The sequence below is a fragment of the Periophthalmus magnuspinnatus genome, chromosome 4 (assembly GCF_009829125.3).
Source record: "Periophthalmus magnuspinnatus isolate fPerMag1 chromosome 4, fPerMag1.2.pri, whole genome shotgun sequence".
Classification (NCBI taxonomy): domain Eukaryota; kingdom Metazoa; phylum Chordata; class Actinopteri; order Gobiiformes; family Gobiidae; genus Periophthalmus; species Periophthalmus magnuspinnatus.
The window spans coordinates 18,449,935-18,471,749 of NC_047129.1; the positions used below are offsets into that span (position 1 = coordinate 18,449,935).

The 21,815-nt window shown below is 38.4% G+C and overlaps 1 protein-coding gene across 1 annotated transcript in view; it reads left to right on the forward strand.

Moving 5' to 3' along the window:
* Positions 1-853: 853 nt before the first annotated feature.
* The window catches only part of LOC117370050 (G-protein-signaling modulator 2-like), a 31,288-nt gene continuing 10,326 nt past the window's right edge, over positions 854-21,815 (forward strand). The window contains exons 1-6 of the mRNA XM_033965404.2: positions 854-1,266; positions 18,116-18,337; positions 19,311-19,446; positions 19,683-19,822; positions 21,393-21,516; positions 21,600-21,715. Of these exons, the coding sequence (XP_033821295.2) occupies positions 1,244-1,266; positions 18,116-18,337; positions 19,311-19,446; positions 19,683-19,822; positions 21,393-21,516; positions 21,600-21,715 (761 nt within the window). The 5' untranslated portion in view covers positions 854-1,243. The remainder of the gene's footprint in view (positions 1,267-18,115; positions 18,338-19,310; positions 19,447-19,682; positions 19,823-21,392; positions 21,517-21,599; positions 21,716-21,815) is intronic.

Genomic DNA, 21,815 nt, shown 5'->3' on the forward strand with positions numbered 1-21,815 from the left:
AACACACAATACACACTAAAAATTGAAGAAACTGTAATAGATTCTTAAACTATAACAGATGTTATATTATAAAGTTGTTGTTTTTTCTTCTTTCCAATTTTTATGCAGTTTGCACGCTGAACCAACACAAAAATCAGCGCAGAAGCAGAGCAGGAAACACAAGAGATTTGTGCACAAAAACATATTTGGAATCACAATCAAGAGTTAGTTTTTAATTAGTTTTATTATTATTGTTGTAGTGCAACATCTGTGGTTAGTTTGTCGCTTAATTGAGTTTTCACGTTTGCTTCTGTCATTTAAATAAATAGTAAAATAAATAAATAGTAAAAAGTAAAAACAAATAAATCAAATAAACAGTAACAATAAAATAAATAAACATAATAAATAGTAAAAAAAAAAAAAAAAAAAGAAGAAATTAATAATAGAAAAAACAATAGGGAAAAAAAAAATCATAAAGTCAATACAAATTTTGAACGGCTCTTTCAAGAAAACGGATTCAAAAGATTTGGATCTCTCAAACGAGTTAAAGACGCATGCAAAGGAGCCGAAAGTCCCATTATAAGCTCGTATGGCTTCGTCACAAAAGTAAAGAAACGCTACATTACCCTCTGCTGGCGAACATAGAAATTACACCCTCACATATATGAAGCAGATACAAGGAATTATGTAGCAAAGAAAAAGTGAAATAATTCAAATAAATATGTTTTATATTAAAATCCTCAAAGTATCCACCCTTTACTTTGTCGACAGCGCTGCAAACCCTTGTCCTTCTCTCAATGAGCTTCCTGAAGTCTCCCACCCCAAACTTTTTACAGATAGCTTTAACTATACTAGTGTTCCACTTACAAAATGCATCCAACAGGGGGGGCTACAGTTCCACTAATGGCGGTTCAAGGAGTTTCTTTCCACTATTTGGCACATGTGGCTGCCAGACAAGTTACACATTTTTCCCAAACGGCTCATTTCTTCAGGACAAACGTTGCTTCATCGGTGCACTCCTGTCTCTCTCTTCTATTTGCCAGATAAAGCCAGTTTGTGTCGTGTTTGTGGTATCAGTATTTTGAAGGCAGAAACCGTGGCGTCCTAATTAGAGGCAGATTTTTGGAGCGGGGCGAGGAGTGGCTTCTCCAGGCGCGTTCATCTTCTGGGGGAACAGCTGGGGAAGACAGCGACAAAGACGGGTGTGGAGGAGTTTAGGAGTGATCTGACTTCTTCTAAAAGCCACGGACATGTTTGCGGATTGATGGAACGCGCGTGTATGTTCAGGTAGGTTTGATAAAGTCTCTGTCAAGCGCGTTGTTGTTTTTCCTCACTGTGCGTCATCCTGACTTTACGCACAACCCGAGCCTGTCAAACTGAGCTTTTGTCGTCTATTTCAAACACACTTTTCTTCACTTTTCCAGCTTTTTTTTTGTTTTGTTTTTGCAGCATTAGTCTTTCCATGTGACTTTACAAAGGTGCCAGTCCACATTTTGTATATTTGTCATCATCTGGATCCTGTTGGGTGAGAGCATGTGGCTGCTTGTCCTTTTCCAAACGCTTTACTCATTTGTGAATGTGGAGAGTGACTGACTGTAAACGTCACTGTTATGGTGTTATAAAACTTTCCAGTTCTGTTCTCTTTAAAACAACAAAGCCTGCTGTTATGGGATCTATGTTGGAAAAGAGGAATAAAAAAAAAATGCAATTCCAAAAGAATTCCAAAAATAAATAAATAAATAATAAAACCCAAAACATTGACCATTGAGTATAATCACCTAATACTACTGTTGAGTTTATTTTAGGGATGCACCGATCCAGGTTTTTCAGTTCTGATACGATACTCTATGAGATGAGATGTTTTGAGTCAACATTGGCCAGTAAATCTTCTTATTACACTAATTTATCGACAAAAATGAGATATCGACTGAACCGATATCTCGAAAGCCAATGATTCTTGGGATTGCTTGAATCTTGATTTTCTTATGTGTAATAATTTGGACTTGGAAAAACTGCTTCTTGAACTAAAACTACTGTAAATTATTTGAGTCCCAAGCTGAAAAATGTGCCAAGCTCCAGGCAGTTTGGAGAGGGGTGACTGTGAGGTCTGGACTGTCACAAGAAATAGCTGTGGAATGATCGAATCGCTTCCTCTTCCATGTCGTTAAATGAACCAGACAACAAAATGACAACAGAATAGGCGTGGAACGATTATCATGGTCAAAACAATTATGATTAACGATTATATCACGATAATGATTAAAACTGTTAGGGATATGAATAATTATAACTTTCACAGAGAATATTATGGATGAGCAGGGCCGTCGACTGAAATTTGGGGTCCCGGGGGCAATAAGCCTCACAGGGGCCCCTCTCTAATACAAATTAATATGAAGACTGTCCCATTGTGGGCCCCTAAGACCCTAGGGACCTGGGCAACAGACTTCTTTGTCCCCTGTGGATAAGTCGGGGTTTTTTTCCGCACATTCTGGTGATATAACGGCGATTATATTTGTTGGCCATTATTACGATTATATAAAATGTACCATAAATGATTATTGTCGACCCTTTTCATCACGATAAACGATATTACTGTTTATTGCCCCATCCCTACAACAGAGCTTCTCATTCATTGCATTAAATATACACGTTGAATCTGTGCTCGTTCCGTTTTAATCGTATGCGGCGGCGGTGGGTTTTTTGCATAGCTCCTTTTAAAATGCACATTCTTTGGAGAGTATTATTTAATTGCGCTGGGAGGGAGAGGCTGCAGGGCGTTTACATTCTGGGTTAGCTCTGCGTTCAGACACCATGCCGAGGGTTTTATGATGACCAGATGTTGTAATTTTTGCTCAAAGCACTTTCCTTGCGGAGAATAGCGAGGCTGAGGAGTTTTAATTATTTCACTAGTTCATTTAGTGCAGTTAAAGGCAGATTGAAAGTTTTGTTCTTATAAATAAAGATTTGTGAAGGTTTTTATATGTCTGTTTTATGTAATAGGGTTAGAGTTAGAGAGGGTTGTATGTGGCACAAAAGAGGAACAGGCGAAACAGTGGAAACAAACTTAGGATTTATTACATTATCACTAAGTTTGAAAACACCAGTGTATGAAGTACTCAATGTTGTTACTTAAGTAAAAGTACAGATACAGAGGGAAAAAGTTACGTCAATACTTTTACTTATGTAGATTTTTTCATGTGATACTTTTACTTGAGTGTCTGTTTAAAAATGTACTTATCCTTAAAGTGTAAATGTAGTGATATAGATTAAAAATTAGACATATTTTGGTCACAGTAACAATATGAATCTTAACTTTTCTTATGAATTTTGTGTATTTATTTTTGTTTGCTCAAAGCTGAAGCTTGAACTCCAAAACTTTAGCCAGGATGTTTCCACAAACATGGTAAAAATAACCCCTCAGATCATATGAAAAGTACTTTTTACTTTCAGTCCTGTTCAAAAATGTAGTAGAGTAGAAAGTACAGATACTACAAATGTAGTGGAGTAAAAGTAAAAAGTATCCACTGTAAAATGTACTTGAGTAAAGTACAAATAGGGAATTTTATACATGGATTTTATATACAAATCCTCAAAGTATCCACACTTTGCTTTGTTGAAAAAGTTATTTATTTAACTTGTTTTCTTTACTACATACTTTTATACACCTTACTTCATATATTTGATGTCTTCAGTGTGTGTATAAAATGTAGAGAGTAGTCAAACTAAAGAAAAAAAAAACATGACAGAGAGAGCGTGTGCAAACTTTTGGCGTGTATGTTTATAGAGTAACTGAGTTGTTGTTTTTTTTAGTTTTTTTTTTTACATTTAGCAGGTTTCCGTTTCCGTATAAATCAACAAGGAGTTTATTTCCCTACACCTCATCCATGGGTAATGTTGGTGTCATGGTTCAGGCTCGGCTTCCAATCTGAGGACACCGGTATTAGGAGGACAAATTAGTATGTGTACTTGTAGATTGTAAGATTAGAGCTGAACTTGTAAACTCTCTAGTAGAGCGTTTCAGGATGCATACTCCAAAGGATAAAGGATAAACCAAGAAAGTTCATATTTTAACTTTTGTCCATTTGCATCTCCTCAAAGGCCTGTCTCCATAACACATTTAGTAGTTAAATATATCGCTGTGAAGTAAATATAGACAATAATGAAACTAATTTACACAAAACCCAAGAGCAGATTTAAACCACAAAAACTATTCTAAATCTGCAATATTGTTAAAAAAATATCAGATTGAAACAATTGAGTCATTAGTTTGCATCTGTAACGAGTCAGACAAGTTATTAATTCAAGCTTTTACGGCTTAAATCTCTATATAAAGCTCAAAAATAACCAAAAACTTACCAGTAGAATAAAAAAAAAGTACACATGACCCCAAAAATATATAGTTCCAACTTTTATATATAGAGCAGTAAGTTGATATAGTGATTATAATGACAGGTCTACCTCCCTATTCCCTAGTATTTATTATATCTGTTTAGCTCCTTTCTATCCTGGTCAGTTTTAAATGTAGGGATGTAACGTTATCCAAAGCTCTCAATATGATATTTTCACGATATGTGTCTCTCAGTGTGATATTTATTGCAACATTTTGTAGAGGCTAAAACAATTGTGAACATGCAATCATAGACTATATATAAATGGACATAGCTAACCTGCTAGCTGCCACGTTGCAAGTAGAAAGTGATCATGGGTGCGCCTCTGGCTCCATCGACTCTGGCTCCAATTCACTTTCTACTGAAAAACTGTGTCCCCCTCTCTCTGTAACTGCTGTTCCAGGTTTTATATACTTAAGGATAACTTACATTCGATGAGTTTTGACCCAGTGTACTACATGGTTGCTAGGTAACATTAAGGAATGTCAGACTCGTCATTTTGGTCTTAAATGTTCATATTAACCCACTCTACATGATCCTGGGGTTTTTATTTCACAATTTTTTCCCTAAATCAAGATTTGAACATTAATAACAGACGAATCAATCATGGAACTGTGCCCCAAATTGGCAGCTATAACTGCTCTAGCGTCGATGAGCTTCATTTGACTGGAGCCAAACGCTGGACTGGATATGGTCATAATCCAAACAAATACATTTTAAAAGTGTTTATTAGCAGTTATGTCTTCATGTAGATAGGACTGAAAAGAGAAAAGGGTCATGGTCTATGTAGTTCTCTTAAGAGACACGTAATTCGACGATATGACATTATTTCTGTTATTGTTACATTCGTATTTAAAGGTGCATTATGTAAGTTTCTAGAGGAGGGTCTGCCACTTGTATGATGAAGATGTTATTGATTGCCTGAAATATTCCACAGTATGGCATTAAAGTAGGGATGGATGATATGCCAAAAGATGTATATCATGATTTCGATTTGATCATGATTCATGTTTTCTTTTGTATCTTTTATACAGGCTGGAGTTCTGTTTTATTTCATTCACACATGTTTGAGTAACACTTTATTATTAGTCTGTCTACAAAGCTCAAAATGCTCTGTTCCACCTTGTGATGTCATGAAGTGGTAGTTTTCCAGTTAACATCTCCTTTTACCTTTAGTTCAGTAGAGATGAACAATTCCAGGGTTGAAATTGTCCAGATGATTCTAGGGAAGGTGTTTGGAGTTTAAAAACACAGTGGAGCACTTTCTGTATCACTATATGACATCACAAGGTGAAACAGAGTGTTTGAGAGAACTCAGCCTAAATATGCAGGGTTTGTGTGTTAAACATGTGTGAATGAAACAAAACACAACTCCAGGTCTGTTTCTGATGAGGAAACAATATAACATACATCTGAAAACTGTGTAATCTGGGCCCTTTAAGATGTAACTAAAGCTACCGTGTGTTTCTGTTCACACTTCTCTGTGATTGGTTATATCCAGCTGTCACTCAGAGCACGAGGGAGGCTGACCAATAGGAGGAGCGGGTGTCGAAAGTGCCTATTTTTAACCGTAGAGCTGCTTTAAACAAAAAAATGTTGTGAGCGGGGTCGCGTCTCCACAGCTTCACTTGTCCTCATGCGGAAATGCGTAACACTATGGAACACCAGTCAAAGCGATCTCCATGGAGACGAGTAGAAACCATAGTACACCTTCTGAACGTGGCGTAGTGTGTCAAAATATTTGTAAAAGTTTTGTGGTTTGAACTTGTTGCCTGGTTAAACTCTTCCACAGGCACAGCGTAAACGAGATGCTGTCCTGACTTGATAAACAGCTGTTCCCTGGGGGGGGGGGCTGCTCATTCTGTGATGTTTTTTTTTTTTTTTTGACTGGCAACGTGGTGTGATGCAATAGAGCCACATCACACACACACACACACACACAGAGCTGACTGGCCTTTAGTCAGAGCTCTGAGAGTGAGGTCACAGGAAAAACCTCTTCATTCTCAGCCAGTCATTCAATTGAACTTTACAAGCAGACAGACTCGGACGTACGGCACGAGAACATCACAGTGAAGATATTTACAGAAGCGTCAGTGGGTGTGGAGCGTGGAGCTGAGGGTCTAATTTGGTAAGAGATTAACTTCTGTCTGTTTTGATGCTGTATTCTATTGTCATGGGACTTTAAACCGATTTTCAAAGGTGGTTCTAATGTGAAATGGGCAGAGCAGACAATATTTTTACTGAAGCAGGACAGGCGTGACATCAAAATAATATTACTCAAGTAGAAGTACAGAGTATTATTCTGGAAGTTGCCGTGGGCGCTGCCGTCGTCATTTGGGTTGTTTTATTTTGCATGGAGCTGCTGATCTTGACAGTAAATAAGTTTTATACGGACTACAGAGCCATTTTGAAGCTTCCCAGAGAATCAGTGCAGTTTGACTTGTTGTTGCACATAAACATTGAACATTTGACACAAACCAACCTACTTTGTATAATATTTTAGCGCTGAAACTTTTCCCAAATCCTCCATTGAAAGGAACGGCATTTCCACTTCCACAAGGACAATATTGAGGATAATTTGTGTTATCAGATTTTAAATGTCGTTCAATTTCCAACTTTGAATTTTTTAATGTTGGAAAAACTTGTTTGAATTGTTTTTATTCTGAATTTCAGTTAAGTATACGATTACTTTTATTATTTTACTTTTATATCATTTATATTATTATTATTATTATTATTATTATTATTATTATTATTATTATTATTATTACATTGTATTATCGCTACATGCTTATTTTTTTTGTATTTATTTTAGTCTTTCTTGTGCATTTATTATTATTATTTTATTTTTTATTATTATTATTTTTTTTTTTTTTATTTATTTTATTTTATTTTCTGTGTATATGCCCATGGAGTGTGGGGGAGTGGGTTTTGAAAAGGGGAAAGACCTGTATAGCTTCAGATCAGATCAATATTTGAATAAAAAATTTGATCACACACAAAAAAACAAGTTACGTATACGCTTCAATGTGTCTGAAATCTGCCCCCCCAAAAATCACCTTATGTTTTGAAATTCAGCAGCTAAAAAGCAGAGGAGGTGCATAGTATAAATACAGTAATCCACAAAATACAGTAAGCGCAGAAATGACAAAAACTCACACTCGTCGCACTTAAAATGTTGTGAACGATTACATAACATAAATTTCTTAGGGTTTATATTGTGCCCTGAATAACCACAGCTGTTGAATAATTGACTCCTTCGTCACACTTGTTTTATTCACTCATATTTTCCATGAGACTATATATTTATAACACCCTAAACTGAAAATGTTCTGTTCAGTCCTGTAATTTGAAGTGTCTATAACAGGCTTGAACGATTCTCAAATCTTTACTTACTTGATAAAACCTGTTATAAACATAAATTATAGTTTTACACCAGCCAAGAAGCAATTTGTGAAGAAAAGTTTAAATATATGTTGAAAATGACAGGAAGTAGAGTCGCACACTGATGACATCACAATGGGAGAATTCTATACAAAAGTTCAGCACAATTTATACAAGAAACACATTTTTCTGAGACTTTAGACATTATTTCAACTAAGTAAAGACATTTTCTAATAATAATAATGTCTGTGTACATTAGCGTCGACCTGTCACACTAACATTTTGAAGCACGACATATCACTACAGAGAAATATCACCGCGATAAACGATAATATTGAAACTACTTTATGCCACTGACAAAACAACCACGAAGCAGAATAATCTCAGGGAACCATTGTGTTAATCAACAGACAGCAGAATGAAGCAATAATGAGTCGTTATTATTACCATTATTCCAAAGAAAATGTAGACCTATGTACTCATGATAATATTAACCCCCAAAATACCTTGTTCCAGGTTTTATATACTTAAGGATAACTTACATTCGATGAGTTTTGACCCAGTGTACTACATGGTTGCTAGGTAACATTAAGGAATTCCCTAGAGTGACGTTATGAGTCGTAACCAGGAAGTAAAATTTGAAAGCGTTTTAGTATAATCTTAAAATCTGAAATGTGCCGATCTAAAGGTTGGTTATGAAAGAGCCTCTGGCAGATTGAACGACTCATTTTACTCTAACACACTCGTCAAATCCAGTCACATTCCACTATGGTTCCTGTGGAAAGTTTTTGGATTTTCCCTCAGAAATTTCCCACCCTCCTGTGATACTATTAGGTAACACTGTAGTAGTTTTTTTTTTCTCAAAGATTTCCGCAGTCGTCTTGGGACATACGTTTTTAAGCCACAAAATAGGTGGTAAATGGAATCCCTGAATTTTTAAGTAGTTGTAGTAGGACGCTTAATCAAACCTGTTGCTCGGGGGAAAAAAGCGCCGGATTTGTCTCTTATTAATGTTTATATCTTGATTTAGGGAGAAAATTACTAAATAAAAGCCTCAGGATCATGTAGAGCGGGTTAATATGAACATTTAAGACCAAAATGATGAGAGGGGACACAGTTTTTCAATGTAAAGTGAATTGGAGCTGGAGTCGATGGATCCGAAAGCGCGCCCATGAGCACTTCCTGTTTAGAACGCGGTGGCTAGCAGGTTAGCTATGTCCATTTATATTTACAGTCTATATATAATTTGGACATATAAATCAATGTATAAGACTAATTCCTGGTTGTATTTGGCTGAGAAAGCCTCATAATGTTTGAACTTTTATTTACTCAAATTGTTCTATAGTTACTTGACAGTGTTATATGTTGTATTTTAGTTGAGTTTTAAGGAAATAAATGCTGCTTTCAGTCTCTGCTCTGATATCGAGGATTAACAGAATCGCTATCAGAACTGAAAAAGCCGCAGCTCTACCAGTTTTGCCAGTTTTGATGTGTCTTTTTTTAAACCAACAGACTGTAAAAGATGAACCATCCTGTCGTCATGTGATGGTTTTCAGTATCAAGAGTCAATGTGTTTGAGGAACAGTTTTATTGCCATTTCTGTAAATATTCCATGTGGTTTCATTTGTGCTCCTGTGACAGATATAACGTCAAATAAGTTTCTAGTATAGATTTTGTTTTTAGTATCGCTCAATATCTGGATATCGATACTTTTGACACACTTCATTCATTCAAAGACAGTACTAATGTTATATAGTCTTTGCTCATAGTTTCAAATACAGTTTTTAAAGGTCCTATATTGTGCAAACTTTAGTCTTGTGAGGTGTAAGCCATGTTCTAATGCTGTTACCTCCTCAAAAACATATCTTTGAGTTTTGTTTCATTTACACATGTTTGCGTAATCCTGCATTATTAGTCTACACCTCCAAAGCTCAAAATGCTCTGTTCCACCTTGTGATGTCATCTCGTGATAGTTTTCAAGTTAACAGCTTCTTTTACCTTCATATATACTGTCTAGGTCTATCACAATAACAACTTTTGAAGTGGATATATTGAAGTAAACTGACGATAATGAAACTAAAGTGTAAAGCAGAATTATCCCCCCAAAACAACTCTAAATTTACAATATTGTTAAAAATATGAGCTGCAAGAAAAAAAAAAGACTTGAAGTAGTTTTTTTATATATATATAATGAGTCATACAAGTTCATAATTCAAATCTCAAAAGCTCTAATCTCATCATAAGCAGAAAAATAAACCAAATTATTCTACTGGTTCAAAGAGAAAGTCCCCATGATAAATAATATAGTTCCATCTCGTATGTATTGAACCATAAGTTGACATAGTGAGTATCATGACAGGTCTATAAACAGCAGGCTCAGAGTCCAGCCTCGCCCGCTCCCGTCACCTTCCCTGCTCCCGAGAATGAGATGCCTCTTATGTACATATGATAGTGAGCTCCCATGTTTACGCTCCCTCCACTTCTCCAGTTTCACAGATAAGAGCGTCGCGGATAGCATAACGCCTGGATTCTTTCATTGTTATTCACAGCCCAGGCATGGCTTTGCTCAGTGTTTCCTGATAACGGAGCAGAGGGATGAGGAAGTTCACGGGTATGGGAAAATGTTGACGTTCCCTGGGTTGGGGCAGGTGACTCTTCTGTGGTCCTGGTTCTGGAGACTGAGGCGTCATGTTTGGGATCGTTCTGCTTCACTGCGCTTTGGACCGAGAGCTTTTACTGCGGATAAGACGCAGGTAGGCTCACGGTGTTTGGAGATATCTGGATTTTGAAAAATGCAGTTGGTTGGTTTGAATGTTTGTGGTAATATGACGTTGCAATGTTCAGTTTTGTGGTGGTCGATTTAAGTGAGTGTAACGTCACCCACGGCGTTCGGCTCCAGTCAAATGAAGCTCATCGAGGCTAGAGCAGTTATAGCGGCCAATTTGGAGCCGAGTTTCATAATTGGATTTCTGACCGCGAGTATCATAGCAACCAAAGAGCCAATCCGAAGCGAGGCTGTTGATGGTAACGCCCTTTCCTGCTCGCACCACTGGTTTAGCAGGGAACTGGCACTTAGCAACACTGTCAATCAAACCTGTTGCTAACGCTACGGGGAACGACCTCGAGGAAAGAAGGCACATGATTTGACTCTTATTCATGTTTATATCTTTAATTCAAGGACAAAATTGCTAAATAAAAACCCCAGGATCATGTAGAGCGGGTTAATACGAACATTTTAAGACCAAAAGGACGAGTCTGACAGCAGCAGTTACAGAGAGAGTCGATGGAGACAGAAAGTTTGCTATGATCACTTCCTATTTAGAACACGGTGGCTAGCAGGTTAGCTATGTCCATTTATATATAAACTCTATGGTTTTACCAACATTTTGAATACAGTCATTCCTGTGTTTTAGTGGAATGGGAGTCTGCAGACACACTGTAGACTTGGGCTGGATACTTCCTGACTGTGTTTGCTTTTACATGAAGTCAACGCCTTCTTATAATTTTACACATTTGCTGAATTCGTGAATGTCTTTTCTTCCTTTTTAAAATCTTTCTGACAGACATGACTAAGTTGTTAAGTAACTACTGCTGTGTAAGTTAAACTTTAGGATAATATGGGACTGTTTCCTTCCTCTTTGCTGTTTTTGTGAGTGCTTCCTCATATGTGAGTGTTTAAAGGTCTTATATTATGCAAAATGGACTTTTGTGAACTTTAAGCCATGTGAGAATGTTGTTCATACCTGGAGTTGTTTTGTTTAACTCACACATGTTTGAGTAATCTTTTATTGTTAGTCTGTCTACATCTCCAAAGCTCAGAATGCTCTGTTCCACTCTGTGATGTCATGAGGCTGTAGTTTTTAAGAGAGAGAACAGATCAGAACTTTTACCTTTACTTCAGTAGAGATTGGCAATTCCAGTGAAGATGTATGGAGTTTAAGAACACAGTGGAGCACTTCCTGGATTACTGCATGATATCACAAGGAGGAAACTGAGCATTTTGAGCTTTGAGCATTCCTTTATTATTAGTCTGTCTGCATCTTCAAACATGTGTAAATGAAACAAAACACAACTCCAGGTCTGTTTGTGATGAGGAAATAACATTATTACATAGATCAGAAAATGGTGTAATATGGGCCCTTTAACGTGTCTGTAAATGATCTTAGCTCGTTATAACAGTAATCTGAAACCATATTGTCCCGTGGTTAATGGTGCTGTGCAGGAGGTCTAAGGCCCCGTGTAAATATTTCACATCAGAACCAAACACTGGTGAGGATCAGGCCTGATTGCAGGTTGCCAGATGCTGTTATTATGTGGCAGATTGCTTCACTGTATTGTAATGTGAGACATTATGTACAAGCCTTGTCAAGTCAGTGAAAGTCCTCAGAGCACACAGTGACAGCCAACACTGCAGTCTGCACTGAGTTAATAGACAGACTAAAGTAAACGCTCTGTTGTTTTTTCAGGCTGGAGTTAGACAACAGGTGTGTGTGAAGAGTGTGAGCCAAACAAAGTGTGGGACATTCCAGGGGAGCTCGTAAATACTATTCACTGCTCTCTTGGGGTACCTGGTTTGACTAATCTCATGACTCTTGAGTGGGATTTGGTGAGCAGAGGGAGCAGATTTAAAGTCCTGTGACTTGTGCCAGGGTCTCATTCACCCAGAGGGCATTTGGGACCAGTCCATTCTTAGTTAATTTCAGAGAAGTGGATTTGCCCGGATCAGCCACTAAACGTAATTAGTAATTACACAAAGGCCAAATATTGAACCGGAGCTGTCTCTGTTTATTAGATTATAGCTGTATAAATTACAAACAGAATAGTTACAAATGAAAAGATGCCATTGAATTTCCATTCAGTTTGAGCAGAGGTCACCTGCACTGTCATCCTGCTTGGTTCTAAATGATTATTTCATGGAGTGTTAAGCAAAAGGCTTTAGAGTTCACGGGAGCCACTTAAAGTGGCTATAATTATCACTGAGGCCTGGACTAATTGGAATTGACACACCATCAGGTGGCTTAGGCCTGGGCTCAGGACAGAATTGCAGCTAAAGGCTAAACAAGGGGCTTGAACACTCGTCTGTTGTCACTTTCCTCTGTTTCTGCTCGGTAACCACTTGGATTAAACCTACAGTCATCTGAACAAGTGTCCTGGACACTGGCTGCTAAGGACGAGGTCACCAGAGCGGATTAAGCCTTTGTTTTGCTATTGGCGTCGGTCAAGCACATTGGAGGCGAGAGGAGGCGGCGTTTTCTTCTGTCAGATTTGGGCTCTGTGTCGCGTTGCGTTATGTGTATGTACAAGAGGGAGCGCAGGGTGAAGTTTGCCACGTTAAAGGAGCTCTGTTTACTCCAGAGAATCATCAACAAACTCAAAATGTCTGTGTATCTGTCCAAGTGCCTCCAGTGCATTCGGATGAGGAGAGGGAACAGGTACGTTACCATGGCCGCTGGCGTCGTGTGTGTTGGCATATTTAAACTGTTCTGTTTGAAAGTTAAAGTGAGACAAAGTTAAGTTACTTGGGCTAAATCTGGTGCAGAAAGTACATGGACCTCCCGGTGTAATGACGGGATAGAGCGGCCCCTCCTCCTCAGCTCTCATTAGTGCAGTTCAACGACAGTGAACAGAGGAAGTGTTCGTGACAGACTGAAATGGGACAAGAAGTGACTCTGAGAGGTCACTCCAAGGTTTTAATTATTAGAAAACAAAATAACAGCATTCAACTATGTACATACCCTCCTTATTTGTAAAACTACAAGTAGGCTTGTCACATTAACACATTGCCAAAGTAAATATAGATGATAAACAATAATTCTGCTTTAGGATTTGGTTTCAGTATTATCTCAACGTCTCAAAGTAAATGTACAATATGACAGAATAAGTAACAGAACTCAACAATTAAGTAGTTAGCTTGCATTTATAATTTGTACTGTGCATGTACATTTTCTTTGCATTACTAGGAATTTTTTAAAATTTTTTAGCTAGATGATAAGATTTAAACCATAAAAGCAGAGGCGGTGCCAGGAGGGGGGCTTGAGGGGGGCCCTACGCTCCCCAAGAAGAGCTAACGCTCCTCCATAGTTCCTCCAAAGATTTCTGCCCCACAGAGAGTTCAAAATAAAACTATAGTAAAATAAAGAATTCCATATTAGTTTTTATAACTTACTAGAGGGGCAAACTACATTTAAACTTGTTTTAAAGCTGCAAAGCAAACATGGCAGACAGAGGGGGAGCGTTTGCATGCATATAAGAGTCTAAATGAACATGTTAAGTGAGTGCCCACTATTGAAGAACTTGGCACCCCCATAGCTCCCCAAAACAAAAATGTCTGGTGCCGTTCCCGTGTAAAAGTTTGAAGTAATGACTTGTATGACTCATTACAGAAGCAAACTAAGCAGTAAAGTGTTTGATTTTGCTGTTTATTAACAATATTGTAGATTTATAATAGTTTTTGTGGTTTAAATCTGCTCTTGGGTTTTTGTGTGAGCGGCATAAATTTGTTTCAATATTATCGTTTATTGGCTATATTCACTTCAGCGATATGTCAGACTTCTAAATGTGTTATCATGACAGGCTTAACTACAAGAAAATCTAGTCTGTCTACATCTCCAAAGCTCAAAATGCTCTGTTCCACCTTGTGATTTCATGAAGTTAACAGCTCATTTTACTTTTAGTCCAGTAGAGATTGGCAGTTCCAGGGCTGAAATGATCCAAATGATTCTAGTGAAGGTGTATGGAGCTTAAAAACACAGTGAAGCACTTCCTGTATCGCCACATGATGACATCACAAGGTGGACTAGAGCAGCCCTATTACTATGTTTATACTTTAAAATTGTCAATGTTTCATTATTATCTTTGACATAATACAGTGGTTCTTAACCTTGTTGGAGGTACTGAACCCCACCAGTTTCATATGCACATTCACCAAACCCTTCTTTATTGAAAAATATGATTTTTTTAAAATTCAAGACACAGGTATGTTTTACTGGTGCACAAAATGAACCGTGCATTAACATCACTGTGTTCAAAGAATAAAACCAATACAATGCATGAACTCACAACAAATTACATAAATACCTTTTTACAAAGACTTTTTTTTTTTTTTAATACTACCACACTGAAATTATTTTAATTTTTAACCTTATGTATTATAATAATGAACTTATTGTATTTATGCTATTTATTATTTTTAACATTTTAACACACACCTTAACTCCGCAATCAATTGTGCTCTCATGTAAATTCAGTCGGCGTCTCAAAGCAGAGACATGGGGCTCTTTAAATATGTTACTATCATTACGGTAATGTGCTTATGTCGCCCTCGAAGATGTCCAATCAGAGCGCAATTGTCGCTGGGATCTTCCCAGTCAACGCTGGGGCATCACTCTGGCCGTGTCTCATGCTGTGTCTCAATTCACCAAAGAACGGCACATTTAAGTTGGGCGGGTACTTCGATAGGCACATCGAAGGGTGCATTTGTAAAATTGGGACACGGGCTTCTGGAGACACTCGCAGTTCGCAAATCATATGAGTCAGGTGCGTGTCTTGACCTCCACCGAACCCCTGAGACTGACTCACCGAACCCCTAGGGTTCGATCGAACCCAGGTTAAGAACCACTGACATAATAGAACTGATGTTTTTTTTTTTCCTTTATTTTAACCTGTTGGACTGTCTCCTTTTACATGTCGCTGGTATTACACAGACACACACAGACACACACAGACACACACAGACACACACAGACACACACAGTTAACCCTGTATTCACGCTTAAATGCACAGCACACATTTTCATTCCTGACTAATTTTGGAATTTTGGAATTCCAGGCCTCAGTGCTCCGGCAGGAAATGGGTTTTAACTTTGGAGACTTTTTTTGGTCCCACATTTTTGTTTGTAAAAGGAGTTTTCAGTTTGGGAAGTTTTATTTTTGTGCATTGCAATGTCTCCATGAGGATGTCATTTGCTTTTCCTGGATTTTTTCACAGTATAGCACAGTATTATGTCTGTGGAGAGAGGGCTGGCCAAGTCACAGGTTAGATCTGTGGAGAGGCAAGCCAGTTCACCATAAGAGCAGATTGTTTTTAAGCAATAAAATGTAATGTATGATCTATGTTTTAATGTTGTTTTCTCATCACAGTTTTGTTTCATTCACACACACCCTGCATATTTAGACCTCTTTTCGTTCTTCTCTCAAACAGAAAACACTTTGTTCCACCTTGTGATGTCATCATGTGGTAATACAGGAAGTGCTCCACTGTTTTTAAACTACACCTTCACTTGAATCATTTGGATGATTTCAGTCTTGGATTTGCCAATCTCTACTGAACTGACAGTGAAATGTAGCTGTTCACTTGAAAACTATCACTTCATGACATCACAAGGTGGAACAGAACATCTTGAGCTTTGGAGATGTAGACAGACTAATAATAAAGTGTTACTCAATCATGTGTGAATGAAACAAAACACAACTCCAGGTATATTTTGAGAAGGAAACAGCATTATAACTCACATTATAGCTCACAAGAAACAATTTTGTGTATTATCGGACTTTAACAAATGCAAGAAAGACTAATATGTTTAATGTCACACTGGGGAACATTTCAGGCAAAGTAATAATAACAGCTCCATGGAAGAGTTACAAGTTAGATCACATTTATCTGTGCTGCATTTGGGATTACTCACTACTCGGTTATGTTTTGTATCTTATAGATCTCTAAACTTGGATATTGTGGAGGTTGGATACAAGGATGAGTAAAAGTTTTAGCTTCAATAATCAAAGTATAAATTACCAGGTTGTTACCAGGCAACAGCTACTACGGAACTTACTTGTCTGTTTAAATACAGACTGATTAGCCAAGTTTAGCCAAGCGGAGCAGTTTAGTCCGTAGATTAATCCAGTCCACACACTAAAGATAGCACAGCACCTGCCCCCTGCTGGGATGGTACGTCACAGTTTTTTTCTAAGTCAGCCTCTGTCTTAGGTCTGTCTTTATTGACCCAGTAGAGATATGTCTTCTGCATTTGACCCATTCTTCAACACCGCTGGGGACCCATCTCCATGATCTTGTTGCTAGGCTTCATCAGGACCACTTTTATCTGGAGGATTGTAGCTATTCGTGATGGACCTATGTTTTTTCATGGCTGATGTTTTTTATTGTTCATAATCCGGAGGAATCAGTGGCTGGTATGATCTGCCGATATTTTGGGGCTGAGATGTAGGACCAATTTTGATTATTTTCCCCAAATTATGTATTTTTTATGAGCTACAATCTCCTCCACAGCCCAGTTTTTAGGGATTCTTCTGTACGTGAACATGAACGTGTAAAAAAATTTAATCTTCAAAGTGTCTAAAAGTTAGCTTTGTAAGATTTAACCCAGCCTTGCTCTGAGCCTGCGCTAGCTCCGCTCTAGCAGCTATCGCTCTGATTTTGATGTCACATGGTGGGAGGCGCTCGTATTGAAGAAATAATATGGAAGAGTAAATCATTTTTGGGCCCATACGCCAGTGAGCACAGGCCAATGAAAACAACACGAAGCCATCTTGGGTTCTACTTCCAGATTTTATTACACTTCTATGATAAAGACCATAGACTGTGTAAAGAAGTGGACTGCGTGGAGTGTGTGTGATGTCACCCACAGCGTCCGGCTCCAGTCAAATGAAGCTCATCGAGGCTAACAGTTCCATATTTGATATTTTTGGGCCGATAAGTAGGACTGATTTTGACTATTTTCCCCAAATTATGTATTTTAAATATACTACAAACTCACCCACAACCTATTTTTCACCACAAGCCCATAAGAGAGCTGTGTTGTTATGTTTTGTGCAGATATCTCTTCATATTAAAGTGTTAATATGAAGCTTTGTGTGTATTGTTAGGCAGCAGATCAAACCAAAACAAAATATCGGCCTGTGCTGGAGATTTAAGGCCGATATCTAATACTCTAAAAAAGTCCAAATATCGAGCCGATATTTGGACTTTTACCTGTTGAGCGTGCTTTGGGTTGGTCTGTCATGATAATTACTATATTGATTTATACATGATAGAAAATGTCCACGATAAATATTGACGGCAAAAATAACTGTTCTTTTTCTTGGCACTAGTGGGGAATGTTTGGTGGTTATTCTGTTTTACGGTGAGATTTGAGCTGTAAAAGTTTGAATTTTGAAATCCTGGGTGAAATTGGAGTGCCTAACGAAACCCACCCAGGCACAGAAGGAATATGCAAACTCCACACAGAAATACTGAAGCAGGAGTGTCATTCAGCCGCTGTACCATCTGCCATTACCCGAGTGTTTACTTTTTGGGTTGTCTTTTTATACACACTCTATTAGTTTTGCTTATAATTGTTCATGTTCTGCAGAATGGAGACCTCTTGTCTGGACCTGGCTCTAGAGGGAGAACGGCTGTGTAAATCCGGAGACTACAGAGCCGGAGTGTCGTTCTTTGAATCTGCCATTGAAGTGGGAACAGAGGACCTTCAAATCCTCAGTGCCATCTACAGTCAGCTGGGAAATGCTTATTTTCACCTTCAGGAATACAACAAGGCTCTAGAATATCACCGCCATGACCTCACTCTCACCAGGTAAGAAGACCCCCCCCCCTCTGTCCTGGGGCAAGATCGATTATTGGCCAATACAGAGATTGGGCCCAGAAAGAATCCTCCCATAGAGCGCAATGCCTTTTTGGGGAATTCAAACTACTCGTATTCTGACAGGGCATCCAGCGTTCACAAAGGGACAATTTTGTAAGGATTCTTCTCTATTTTCACAACATGAACATTTAGACACTTTGAGGATTTAAAATTTTTTCAAGTTAGCTTTGTAAGATTTAGCCTAGCCTTGCTCTGAGCCCACACTAGCTCCGCTCTAGCAGCTATCTCTGATTCTGACGTCACACGGGTGGGAGGAGCTAGCTCGTTTTGAAGAAGTAATACAGAAGAGAAAATTATTTTTGACATTTTTTTTATTTTTTTCACAACATTCGGCTCCAGTCAAATGAAGCTCATTCAGGCCAGAAGTTATAGCGGCCAATTTGGAGCTGAATTCCATGTTTTGAATTCCAACCTCGAGTATCATAGCAACCAAAGAGCCAATCCGGAGCGAGGCTGTAACGCCCCTTCCCCCCTGCGCCGCTGGTTTAGCAGGGAACGGGCGCTTAGCAACGCTGTCAATCAAACCTGTTGCTAACACTAGCGGGAGCAACCTCAGGGAAAGACGGCGCCTGATTTGTCTGTTATTAACGCTCATATCTTAATTTACGGACACAATAGTGAAATAAAAACCCCAAGATCATGTAGAGCGGGTTAATACAAACATTTTAAGACCAAAATAATGAGTCTGACAGCAGCGGTTACAGAGAGAGGGACCACAGTTTTCTAATGTAAAGTGAATTTGGAGCCAGAGTCGATGGAGCTGGAAATGTGCCCATGATCACTTCCTATTTGGAATTTGGAACTACTAGCGGGTTAGCAATGTCCATTTATATATACAGTCTATGATAAAGACACAAACTTGTTTCCATTGTTTCCATTATGTTCTGTTTCCATTATCTTTCAGGACAATTGGAGATGAACTCGGTGAAGCCAAAGCCAGCGGTAACCTTGGGAACACTTTGAAGCTTCTAGGGAGGTACGATGAAGCAGTGGTTTGTTGCCAACGACATTTGGACATAACCAGAGCCATGTACGACAAGGTACGTTCCGGTAAACCTTTAAACACTTTCTGTTTGTAGGTGAATGTGTTTTCAATCCCATGTTGACATCGTGCTCCAAAACCACATTTTGGTTACATGGAGTTGGTTATGAACAGATGCACCAACATTAGAAATAGTTTGCCAGGCCACAAGAAAACAAGTCTGCTGTCAGTGTATTTTAAGCATATAATTACCACACTGGTCACCGTGGTTTCCGTCTGCTGTGCGTGCCGTAGGTTGGCCAGGCTCGGGCGCTGTATAATTTTGGGAATGTGTACCATGCCAAGGGAAAGAGCATCTGCTGGAGTGGAGCGGAGCCGGGCGAGTTTCCGGAGGAGGCGCGTGTGGCTCTGAGGAAGGCTGCACAGTACTACGAGTGAGTTTTATATACTCTTATTTCATACACTAATAACATTGATTGATACAGTAAAAGCCAAAAGTAAAATCTGTCAACTGGACAAAAAAATGTAGGAGTGAAGACGTTTGTCTGCTCATCTAAGACGCTTCTTCAGTTCTGGTTAGATTACTTCTGGACCCTGCCTTAGTCGTCCACCTCTGATCCATAGTAAAAGCCAAAAGTAAAATCTGTCAACTGATTGAGGGATTACACAGACATTGATATGTTATTATGACTGTCAGATTAGCAAGTGATACTTTTGATACTTCACGATGGGGGTGTTCCTCATGTGCAGCAGTTACCACAGAGATACAATAACAAACACGGTCAAAACAGTTTTAAGAAGGACTCAAGCAAAAACACAAAATGGATTTAAACAACTTTGCACTTTTCAGGAGCCTATGATCAATCCGAGCTTTCATGGTCCTGTTTACGTGTTTAATTTTCAACAAAAAGGTGACAGGGATTAATTGAAAAACTGTTGGCTAATGCTAATGTTAGCTAGCTTGTGACTGTAATGTTATTTGAGAAGGACTTGCACAAATCAGCTCTTTCCGGTCAGATCATGTTTAAATAAAGCTCAGATTAAAGTCTAACACAACCTGGGGGAGGGTCTGCCCATGCCCTTTCCATGGAAATGTTGTTCCTTTGGCTTTAATGTTCCACAGTATTGCATAAGCTTATTTATCTCCATGGAGAATGTTCCTAAGTGTGGTTTTAACATTCAGTTTCTATGGAATCATGCAGGTGATGTCCCACCTCCAGAAAGTAACATAATGTCCCTTTAATGCCAATCTATAGAGTTTTGCAATGAATCTGGAGATGTTTTAACATGTCACATCGCACTTTTCCATCTTAACAGAAAACAATAGAATAAAATAGTTAGAATACAATAGTTTTTAAAGGTCCTATATTACGGTACACAAAATGACTCTTGTAAGCTTTAAGCCACATTATAATGATGTTACCTCCTCAAAAACAGACCTAGAGTTGTGTTTTGTTTCATTCACACATGTCTGAGTAATCCTGCATTATTAGTCTGTCTACATCTCCAAAGCTCTGTTCCACCTTGTGATGTCATGAAGTGGTAATTTTCAAGTTAACAGCTAGGTTTTTACTGTTTGTTCAGTAGAGATTGGAAATTCCAGGGCTAAAATTATCCAAATGATTTTATTGAAGGTGTATGGAGTTTAAAAACACAGTGGAGCACTTCCTGTATCACCACATGATGACATCACAAGGTGGAACAGAGTTTTTTCAGTTTGAGAGAAGAACTCCACCTAAATGTGGAGGGTTTTATGTGTTAAACATGTGTGAATGAAACAAAACACAACTCCAGGTCTGTTTGTGATGGGGAAAGAACATTAAAACAGATCACAAAATAGTGTAATATGGGGGAAATAATTTTACACTTCATAAAAATTGGCATTAACACACTTTAAAAAATCTTTTTGGATCAATATTTAGTTTGAAAGTAAATACAAAGAAATGGATACCTTTTAAAAATGTATTTTCTCATTTCGTACCTGTTTCCACTCTTTAAACACAGGGCAAATTTATCCATGGTGAAGGAATTAGGTGATCGACCAGCCCAGGGTCGGACATATGGTAACCTAGGCAACACATACTATCTCCTCGGAGACTTCAAATCAGCCATAGCAGCACATGAGAAGGTAAGTGACCGACGTAATCCCCAAACCCTGACTCAAAGATGAAGGTTTTTCTATTAATCCTGAGTACTTTTCTTATTTTCTAGCGTTTGCTGATTGCGAAGGAGTTTGGAGACAGGTCTGCTGAGAGAAGAGCCCACTGTAATCTTGGCAACGCTCACATATTTCTCAACCAGTTTGACGTGGCAGCTAGTCATTACAAGTAAGGATGCGATATCAGGCTTCCCAGGATAAACGTAGCCAAGCCAAGTTTTTTCTAGTGAATTTGACTCATTTTAAACCTATACACCCTGTTTCATTTG